Here is an 11276-nt window from a genome sequence, read left to right on the forward strand (position 1 = left end):
TACCCAATGCATCACCCTATATACACCTCACCCCACAAAGAAGCCCTGCTCAGCAGCAAGGCCTCGTGGTAGCAGTTTCCTCAGTCTGTTCCTGATGTCAGCTTTGGAAGAAGAACCCAACCTGCAGAAACTGCCACTGAGGAAATCCCCTTTAATTACAGAGATGTGACATGGGAGGCAACCTCTACCGTCGTGCCAGATACATGTGCTAAAGCCTTTGGGTCAGAAAGGTTAAGTTCACGTCTTTGGAGAAGTGGAGGGGAAACAGACATTCCTGGAGAAATGGAATTGTCACAGATCAAATGCCCAAGGCACAGGAGGTCTCGGTAAACATTGGAAATGACTTGGGAAGAGACATGAGGAGCTTACTGCTGCTGAAAGACTGCTGATTGAATGAGCTTCTTCAGGGCATCTTTGAGCTCCTGGTTTCTCATGCTGTAGATGAGGGGGTTCACTGCTGGAGGAACCACTGAGTACAGAACAGCCACCACCACATCCAGGGATGGGGAAGAGAAGGAGGGGGTCTTCAGATATGCAAACATACCAGTGCTGATAAACAGGGAGACCATGGCCAGGTGAGGGAGGCACGTGGAAAAGGCTTTGTGCCGTCCCTGCTCAGAGGGTATCCTCAGCACAGCCCTGAAGATCTGCACATAGGACAGCACAATGAAAACAAAACACCCAAAAGCTAAAGAAAGACTAACCACAAGAAGCCCAACTTCCCTGAGGTAGGAGTGTGAGCAGGAGAGCTTGAGGATCTGGGGGATTTCACAGAAGAACTGTTCCACAGCATTGCCCTTGCAGAGGGGTATGGAAAAAGTACTGGCAGTGTGCAGGAGAGAATTGAGCAAAGCACTGCCCCAGGCAGCTGCTGCCATGTGGACACAAGCTCTGCTGCCCAGGAGGGTCCCGTAGTGCAGGGGTTTGCAGATGGCAACATAGCGGTCGTAGGCCATGATGGTGAGGAGAGAATACTCTGCTGTCATCAAGAAGAGAAAGAAAAAGACCTGGGCAGCACATCCTGCATAGCAGATGGCCCTGGTATCCCAGAGGGAATCTGACATTGCTTTGGGGACAGTGGTAGAGATGGAGGCCAGGTCAAAGATGGAGAGGTTGAGGAGGAAGAAGTACATGGGAGTGTGGAGGCGGTGGTTGCAGGCTATGGCGGTGATGATGAGGCAATTGCTGAGGAGGGCAGCCAGGTAGATGGCCAGGAAGAGACAGAAGTGCAAGAGCTGCAGCTCCCGTGTGTCTGCAAATGCCAGGAGGAGGAACTGTGTGATGAAGCTGCTGTTGAGCATTTGCTTCCCCTGAGCATGGAGCACTGTCTGAGGAGTAAAAACAGCAAGTTGGAATAGACTTTTCTGAGAAAAAATCAAAGCCATTTCCCAGTATAACACTCTCCCTGGTACGCATACACACACTGAGAGTTTTTCCTGTCCTACAAGACCTTCCTTTGGCTCTGTGGCTTGGACCCATGTTTGTGCTGTCTCAATGTTCCATGAGAAGCAGGACCTCTGCACACTGCCTCCCAAGGAGCCAGCCCTGCTCTGCAGTGGTGGGTTCATGGGAAGGGTGAAGACAGGGGTCAGTCCTGGTGTTCAGCCTTGTCACATGCAACTGCTCCTGATGCAGCAGGGCTTGTCCGCCTCTGCACTCCCAGCAGTAAGAAATCTGGGGTAGCAGAAGGCAGTTTGATAGATTTGAGGTTTCTTTATGACTCCCTTTATCTCATCTCTGTTTGGTGCTTGGATCTCAGAAACGCACAGCATTTCTGCAGCAGTTGGGGAGAACAGAGCGAGTCCTGCAAGGCAAGAGGATTGCCTGCGGCTTAGTGCAGAGTGAGGGGAGCTGGTCTGTCCCTCGTCTTGTGCCCAGCAGAGGTGGGCTTGCACCTTTCTGATTTGAAGAGCGGTCGCACGCCACCTCCCACACACAAGCGTTGCCAGACATCTGCTCACAGCCCCTGTGCTCTGGACAGAAAAATGGCCAGAGGGGTGGAGAGCTGCACCAAAATTCTGCTGGAGCTCTGGCTTCACAGGAGGTGGCTCATGCCTTGGACCCCACAGCCCCAAGGACAGAGGCTTTGGTGGGTGGGAGAGGAGGCAAGGGGTCTTGCTCAGAGGAAGGGCTCTGCACAGGAGGAGTTCGTATGGAGATTTCTGAAATCCTCTTCCCGACACATTGCTGCTTTTCGTTTCCTCTCATTCCCTGATCACATCCCTGCTGCCTGGAGATTTTCCTCCTGGGAGATGTTTCCCTGTCCCAACCTCTGTGCACTCACTCTGGCCCTATGGAAGTCTGTCTGTTTGCAGGGCACTGGTTGCCTGCATGTTCCTATTTGGAGGCTCAAAAGTGTAGAATACACTGATGAGTCCAGAAAAGGTGATGATGCTGCTGTCCGTAGGAAGAGGAGTGACTGAAGGCACTTTATGAGAATCCTAGCAGACGTACTGATTACTCAAAGATACAGCTGAGGTGTCTCAGTGACTTCCTCAAGCCCGAAAGGTCCTTTTCTACATCTCTTTCCTCCCCCCCCCACCCCTCCTCCTGTCCCCTGCCCTCAGGGTAGGAAACTGAAAACACGAAGTTGGAAAAATTCTTGATCCTTATAGTAGATCCTACCCTGAACTTCCTCTTGAAACACTCCCTCGGCAGTTTCCTAGTGCTAATCCAGATCTGGGAGCAGCCCTGACCCACACAACACCCTCTCGACAGGCAGAAGGACCCTGCCCTGTCGAGGTCACTCCTTCCACCCACAGCTTCTCCCTGAAGTGGCATGGGGAGCTCCTGGGCAGCCTGAGGGCTGACCCTGGAAGGCAGCACAAAGACCCCTGAAGTGAAGGGATTCTGCTCTGAGGGACAGCCCTGGGCACCTCTGGCTGCACAATCCCTGTTGTCATCGCCAGCAGAAGGCAGCCGTCATGCCCTGTCCCCCTGACAGGACAGCAGGGAAGCCCTGCTCTGGAACACAATCTTCTGCTCTAAAACAGAGATACTGTGGGAGACATCCTGACAGACCCTGTAAACTGTGGGATGCAGCAGCTTTAGGAGATCCCTCCAGGAATGGCACCTGCTTTGTCCTACAGCCAGAGACTTACCATGTTACGGACTGTGAAACTTTCTCTGTCAGAGACCTCTCATCATCCTCTCACCCCAGACTGCCTTTAACCTCTCTCTGCCTCGCTCCTCTCCCTTTGCTGCCTTCAGGCAGAGCCCTCAGCCCTGCTGGGCTTTGCAGAGGAGCTGCTCCTGGGCAAGAGCTGTCTCTCTGCAGTGCTGCCCACTTGCCATGAGCTCTCTCCATCCCAGGAGCCCAGCCCAGCTCAGCAGAAGAGGACCTGCCCCCATGGCAGCACTTTCTTTACCCACTCTGGGCTCCCTCGAGGTGTCTTTTGGTCTCCAGGACAACTTGCTGTGAAACAAGCTGAAGGAATCACTGCTGTTTGCTCTCTCAGCTGCTCTCTCAGCTGGGAGAGACACTTAGCTTCAGCAGTGGCATTTCTCCTGTCGCCACCAGAAGTGCCTTCGCTTCCAGAAGTCCACGTGAGAAATGAATCCCAAAGTACCCTCAAGTATTAATGGATCTCACTGAGGGCCACTACTGACACAGACTCTTCAGAGCAGATAACTGGAGGCCGTGATCACAGGTTGTTAAAGGCAAAGCACAGGCACCTCTGATGCTGAGAAAACTGCTGGGTTTTTTTGAATATAATTGCTGGCCAAGCCTTGACACCCATCTCTAGGGAAGGGAGATCCTGTCCCTCACTTGTGACTCAGGGCTCTTCCTGGGGTTGTGGGGAGTCCATGACAAGTGAAGTCAAATGGTGTGACATCCCCTGGCCTCCCCAGCGTGGGTGCAAGGAGGCAATGAGGTCCTGTTGCCACAAGCACGATTTATCTCCTCCTAGGCCTGGGTTGCAGAGAAACCTGCCTTAGTCAGGGAGACAAAGACCTGGGTTCTGTCATTGCCTCTCAGCCTTGCCAGCGCCCTTGGCCATCTCTACCGCAGGCCGCTCTATGCTGTCCCATGCCTGTGCCTGTTGCCCTGCAGGCTGCAGACATCCAATGCCCCTTGTTCTCACCCTAGTATGTCACTACCTGTACTGATGTCTCTCCATTCTCACCAGATGGTCCTTGAAACACAAAGCCATAGGCTGATCCAGACTCCCTCTCGGTGACTTTTTTGCACAAGAGCACTATCATCAGAGTGACATCTCTTTATCCTTAGGTCCACTCTGGACCTCTTAGGCTGCAGTTTCTGATGGCTGTCCTTTCTCATGTTGTTTCACACTACCCAAAGAAACAATTCTATCATCTCAGAAAGAGACTTTGAAGTTGTCTTGACGTCCTACTATTCTTCCCTCGGCCTCCACATCACCAGGTTAATGAAGCTCAGGTCTCTCAGCCTTTCTGATATCCGGCAGAAATATTTAGGGTATAATAATGTTTAGGTCCTAGTGACACTGTTCAATTTTAGGCCTGACTACTTTGTATAGACAGTGCATGCCTTGCCAACAATAATGCCCTTGAAGAGGAGCTAACAGACAGATAAAAGGGGAACAGCCAGCCCAGAAGGCGCCAAAAGCTGGATGACTGCTGAAGAAGCATGAATTTAACAAAGATCGAGGGTGACTAGGAAAAAGGTAATAGCGGCAGGGGGAGATCGTGACCACCGACTCAATTCAGAACCAAAAAGTCTGCACCCCTCCAGAGTAAGAGCGTGCACAGTTTAGTAAGGAAGGAGTATACTTCTAAGATAAGCATGTAACGCAATGAACCAGTCAGAATGTGACAAGTAATTCCTTTGGTTTTGTAAGAGTATATAGTCATTGTGACTCTGCTAAGCAGTGTGCTAGCTTTGTGGATTTGTCACCCAGCACCGGTATCTGCGCAAACATGCGATAAAGACAATACCTCTGCTCTGCGTCTAAATTGATGTACTGCACACCGGGTAAACAATCCCATTTTTGAGACAACGTCTCCGCACATGATCCCTAAGCCTATCTCGGCAGACTTTCTCTGGCCATGTCACAGTTTCTTCCCATTCCTCCAGAATGCAGAGCCCCACACTGGGACACACTATTCCAGAAGTGGCCACAGCAGCGCGGAGCCAAGATGGACAAGAACGGCCCTTGTCTTGGTGGCCACACTCCTCCCTGTTTAGCACCACTGGCTGCTATGGCATCCTGTGTAATGTCCAAAGCCTCCTCCTTGAGGTTGCTCCTCAACCAGTCATGTCTGAGCCTGCCACGATGGATGGATGTTGTGGTTTAACCTTGGTAGAGAGCTAAGTCCCATGCAGCCGCTTGCTGACTCATGACATCAAAAGGTATGGAATACCCCTCTGGTCACATGGGGACAGCTGTCCCAGCTACGTCCCTTCCCAGCTTCTGGGGAACCCCCGATCTACTTGCTCATAGGGCAGCATCAGAAGCCACAAAGCCTTGATGCTGTGCAAGCACTGCTCAGCCGTATCTGCTCAGCTGACTGTCTCAGGCAGAGACTGCAGAGACACCGCGTCCTCGGGACGGAGCACTCCATGCTTATGGTCAGACAGCGGAGCACTGCCTGAAAACCTGAGAAATTTTTACACATGTTTAAAACTATAAGTATGACCTCATCAGCTGAAACAGGTGAATTTTTTAAATAAAATATCAGTGTTATCTGATGAGATGAAAATGAGAAGTTTCCAGGATGTGCATTAATAGCAAGAGGAGACCTATTCACCTTCCACAACATTTGCATTGTCAGAGCGCTCTCTATTAGGCTGTGCATTTAATGTCCGTCATCTGTCACGTATTTCCACCAGTCCAAACTACATTGACCATGGCTGAAGTCACCTTTCCAGCAGCACATCTGCATATATACACTTGTGATTGCCCACTAGATTTCCCTTCCCCTTGCTCTTTCATCATTCAGACATCTCTCCACAATCCAGTTGCTGATTTGAGCTTGGGAGAGTTAAAAGCTTGCCCATATTTAAGTAGTTGGCCTAATTCTGCCTTTACCCAACTCTTTAATTGTGTTTATTTTATAATTGTCTTTCTGTGTAAAACATTTCATGCGTGATTGTGCTTTGAGGATGGTGAAAGTCTATGGTGGCAGCTTGTACTTGGCATAGAGTGGACGAGGGTGTTTTATGCAAAATGATGGATTTCTCAGTATTATTTTGTTTGTTCACAAAGAGAAAGTATCCCTCTGTGCCTGTGTGCAGCCAGTTCTCCAAGGAAAGCAGGTGGGAACAGGTGCAAAGGAGCTGTAACAGGCAGCTGCAGAGCTCCTTGGAGAAGGCTGATGTAAGGAAAAGGGATGCGAGTCCCAGGCTGCTGATGAGAGAAATGGTGGGGTTGGGGAGGTGTGGAGCAAGGTTGTCCATACTGTGTCAGACCTCAAGGGACAGCTTCTGCAACCAAGCCAGACCTCCTGAGGAGAGACACTCAGCCAGTATCAGTCAGAGAATGATGCTGTCACCTCTTCTCAAAACTAAGAAATGATAAGCTACAGCCCTTTAAAATAAAGAAGTCATTTTTGTTACAAGATTTTCAAGATTGTTCTCCCTGTTTAAACTAGGAAATATTGCCAGAGGAAAGTTATAGGAAGAGACATGATTTGTTAGGGCTTTCTTCACTGTAATGAGCCCCAGGGTGTACTTGGTGCTGAGTACTTGAAGCTCAGGTACTGAGAGCAGACTGCACAAAATTTTCCACAAGTGAAAATGAGAAGAAAAAATCATCCTGAGTACCCTGAAGCATTGCTGAGTCCCACTGAGGACCATTACCAGCAAAGCCTCCCCAGGGGCTCGTTAGAGCAGAGAACTGGAGGCCATGATGGCAGGCAGCAAAGGGAAGGTGCAGGCAGCTCAGATGCTGAGAACACCCTGGGTGTGTCTGGTGAAGCAGAAAGGCCAAGGGCTGAGCCCCAGCCCCTGGCAAGGCAGATCCTGTCCCTCAGGCCTTGCTCAGGGCTCTTGCTGGGGCAGTGGGAGGTGGGGTGGGTGATGCTGAGGGAAGGCCAACGGGCTGACAGTTCCCAGCCTTCCTGGGGCTGTACAAGAAGGCAATGAGCCCTCCTCCAGTGCCTTAGGACAACAGGTCTCCTCAGAGGCCTTGGTGGCAGAGACACCTGCAATAGCCAAGGGGACAAAGCCTTGGGTTCTCTTGGCAAGTGCCAACCTTGCCAGGGTCCTTTGCTATCTCCTCCACAGCTTGTCCTACGCTGTCCCACAGCTGCTTGTGTTTCCCTGCAGGCTGCAGACACCCATCTCACTTCCTCACCTTGCTCTCACCCTGCCATTTCCATCCAGTCACTGGTGTCTGTCCACCCTCACGCTCTGTTCCTTGAAACACAAAGAGATGGACTGATCTCATCCTCCTTCAGGTTTACTTCTTATACCACAGCACTACAGCACTACCCACTGAGTGACATTTCTTTTTCCGCATGTCCAGCGTCCACCTGTCAAGTTGCACTGTGTGTCAGTGTTGCTATCCCCTGGTGTTTCCTACCTCCAAGGAAAGCTCTGTCATCTTGGAAACAATCCATCAAGAAGCATCCCAACCCACCAGCCTTCTTGAGGCCTTTCATTTAACCCCCAAGGAGTAGCCTCCCCACCATCTCCCAAGGCTGCCAGACTTTCAGCTTCTCCAATAGACACACCCAAGCTGTGTGCCTGCTGCTGTCCCATCATGTGCTTGGACAGAAGAGACACGACATCCAAACTGTCAGCCCTTTTCCTAGAGTGAGCCGGGGTCCCTCGGCAGAGGGGGTCTCCCAGTCACTGTGCCAGCCAGGTGCCTGCTGCTGGCCTGTCACAGACACTGGCAGAGGGGAGGTTAAAAACACATCTCCCCACCACGAGCCAAGGGCTGACCTATCAGGTGCTTCAGAAAGACGTGACGTCAGGGTCCCCTTCTCAGCTGTGTGCCTTGCTGTTGGTCAATGACCACCAGAGGCAGCAGTGGGCTCACAGTGGCCTTCACAGTGATTGATTCCCTACTGGATTGTGAGTTCCTTAAAAACAATTGTCCACATGGTATTGTACCTGATCATGACCCTCACTGGGGCCCAGTTCCTGAGCAGATAAAAATAAACTTGTCTCCTTAAAATTATCTAAAAGATTTACTACCAACATTTGGAGTGGAGAAATGTTCCTCAGAGGAACTGCTCTATTTAGACTTGTTCATTTTTTATATTTGCTTCTGCCTCCCGGCTTTTTATTCTTCTGCTTTCTGTTCTGTCTTCTGAGAGTTTTCCAAAGAAAAAATTCATTGCGTCATAGAATATCACAGACTGGAAGAGACTCCTGAACACCACTGTTCTGGGTCTGGCTGGGACAGAGTTCAGTTTCCCCACAGCAGCCCACATGCTGCTGTGCTTGGACTTGTGGCTAAGAACGCCGTTGATCATGCACCAGTCTTTTGGCTATTACTGAGCAGTGCTCACACCGCGTGAAGGCTGTCTCTCCAACCACCCCAAAGCTGGTTAGCTCAGGGTGGGCCAGTGGTTGGGAGGTGACATAGATGGGACAGCTTACCTGAAATGAACAATGGAATATTCCGTAAGTGTGTTGATACATCTCTTTGCTTTTGCTCTTTGTCTTCTGTCCTTCTTGAATGAATTTTCATTGTTATTAACTGACATCTGTCAGGCCTACAGACATTAAAACAAGACCTTCTGGTGTCTTGAACAGAGCCTCATGGCCTAAAAATTTCCCTGCAGAGGCATCCTCAGTCTTTGCCCAAAGCGAGTCATGCTGAGGTGCCTTAGATGTTGGTTTAGATGGTCACTTACAGCACAGGGGGATATATACGCAACAAACATCTGCTCTGCTCCAGGTAGAAAAAGGGCCAGACATCGTAGGATGGTAAGAGAACTGACGTTGAAGGCACCTCAGGAAGTCTGCAGTGCAACCTGTCAGAAACAGGGTCAGACCACGTAGTTCAAGGCTTGGTTCAGTCTGAGTTTCAAAAACCCCCAAGGACAGAGACTGCCCAACTTCTCAGGGTGGCCTGTTCCAGAACTTGGCTGAGCCCCTGGGGAATAATATTGTCCTCTGTCCTGCCTGAACGTCTCCTCTTTCACCTTCCCCATACTGTCTTTTTTCCTCCCACCATGCACCATGCAGAAGATACAGGCCCTGTATTCTCCGTGTCCTCCTCATAGGTACTGGCAGGCTGGGATAAGGTCCCCCTCAGCCTTCTCCTCTCTGGGCTGGACAAGCCCAGCTCCCTCAGCCTCTCCTCACAGGCCAAGTGGTCCAGTCCCTGGCTGTCCCAAGGGCCCTTTGCTAAACCCTCTCCAGCTCGCCAATACCATTCCTGCATTGGGGATCTGAAATATGAATCTCTTCTCCTTGCTCGTAACTGTTCTTGCAGCCACCAATTTTAGGTGGTTACCCCATGGCCGTTGCTTTGTGACCCCTGTCAATGCCTGGCCAGTCCCAGCCCAGCCCCACTGTCCCACACATGGCCCCATGGACCCACTGCTCGAGCTCAGCATGGTAAAGGGTGTATTCGCTGTGAGGAAAGTTTATCGTGGGTGATTGCCAAGACACCTCCTTGTGACCTGTCCCCCTTGTGCGCCTTCTACTTGAGATACCCCCCCTCCAGGTCCTGGAACCTACCCAGTCCTATCCGCATCCCTTGTGGGGCTTTACAGACATCCCTGTTCCGCAGTTTGCCAGGGTCTAGACAAGGAGAGAAGTCGAGCAGGGCTGCCTATTCCCTCTGTGCAGGCACTGAGCCCAGCAGAAGGAGGGAAGTGGCCATGCAGAAAAGACTATTGATAAACCTGTGGTCAGGTCACCAGTGAAAGCTCACTCCAGTTCCACTCCCTATCACAGCATCCCATGTCCTCCACCCCACAGCCCGTACAAAAACCCAGCAAAGCAGCACGACCTTGTGAGGGCAATTTCTTCAGGCTGTTCCTGATCTCAGTCATGGAAGAAGAGCCCAACCTCCAGACATTGGCACAATGAAAATCCCCTTTTATTAGAGAGATTTTACAGTGGATGACAGCTGTACCATTGTGACAGACACATGTGCCTCTAGGTCAGACAGACTGTGTTCATGTCTCTGCAGCAGTGGAATGGATGCAGACATTCCTGGAGAAAGAGAATTATCACAGGAAAAATGCACAAAGCAGAGGAGGTTCGCCAGACACATCAAAAATCTTTTGTGAAGAGACATGGGGCAGCTTATTGCTGCTAAAAGAACACTGACAGAATGAGGTTCTTCAGGGTGCCGTTGAGCTCCTGGTTCCTCATGCTGTAGAAAAGGGGGTTCACCGCTGAAGGAACCACTGAGTAGAGGAAAGACACCAGCAGGTCCAGGGATGGGGAGGAGATAAAGGGGGGCTTCAGGTAGGAAAATATGCCAGTGCTGATAAACAGGGAGACCACAGCCAGGTGACGGAGGCATGTGGAAAAGGCTTTGTGCCGTCCCTGCTCAGAGGGGATCCTCAGCACAGCCCTGAAGATCTGCACATAGGACAGCACAATGAAAACAAAACACCCAAATACTAAAGAAACACTAACCCCAAGAAGCCCAGCCTCCCTGAGGTAGGAGTGTGAGCAGGAGAGCTTGAGGATCTGGGGGATTTCACAGAAGAACTGCTCCACAGCATTGCCTTGGCAAAGAGGTATGGTAAAAGTATTGACAGTGTGCAGGAGAGCATTGATAAAAGCACTGCCCCAGGCAGCTGCTCTCATGTAGACACAAGCTCTGCTGCCCAGGAGGGTCCCATAGTGCAGGGGTTTGCAGATGACAATGTAGTGGTCGTAGGCCATGATGGTGAGAAGACAATACTCCGCTCCAACCAAGAAGATAAACTGAAAGATTTGGGCAGCACATCCTGCATAGGAGATGGTCCTGGTGTCCCAGAGGAAATTGGCCATGGATTTAGGGACAGTGGTGGAGATGGAGCCCAGGTCGATGAGGGAGAGGTTGAGGAGGAAGAAGTACATGGGGGTGTGGAGGCGGTGGTCACAGGCTATGGCAGTGATGATGAGGCCGTTGCTGAGGAGGGCAGCCAGGTAGATGGCCAGGAAGAGCCAGAAGTGCAAGAGCTGCAGCTCCCGTGTGTCTGCAAATGCCAGGAGTGTGAACTCAGTGACAGAGCTGCCATTGGACATTTGGTCCCTCTGGCAATAGAAACTCAATCCAAAGAGGAAAAGACAGTGACAGTTCAGGAGATTGTTCTCTGAGCCTCTTCTTTTAGACCCTTCCCCTGCTACACACCCCTTCTTTTCTCTTTCTGTCAGATTTTTCTTCATCTCT

At 50.9% G+C, this 11276-nt stretch overlaps 1 protein-coding gene across 1 annotated transcript; it reads right to left on the minus strand.

Moving 5' to 3' along the window:
* Positions 1-365: 365 nt before the first annotated feature.
* Positions 366-1568, minus strand: LOC142364817 (olfactory receptor 14J1-like). Its single transcript, XM_075444942.1, has one exon. The coding sequence runs from the start codon at positions 1566-1568 to the stop codon at positions 366-368; it is 1203 nt and encodes a 400-aa protein (XP_075301057.1).
* Between the last annotated feature and the right edge of the window lie 9708 nt (positions 1569-11276).

Source organism: Opisthocomus hoazin, chromosome 29, assembly GCF_030867145.1.
Source record: "Opisthocomus hoazin isolate bOpiHoa1 chromosome 29, bOpiHoa1.hap1, whole genome shotgun sequence".
Classification (NCBI taxonomy): Eukaryota; Metazoa; Chordata; class Aves; order Opisthocomiformes; family Opisthocomidae; genus Opisthocomus; species Opisthocomus hoazin.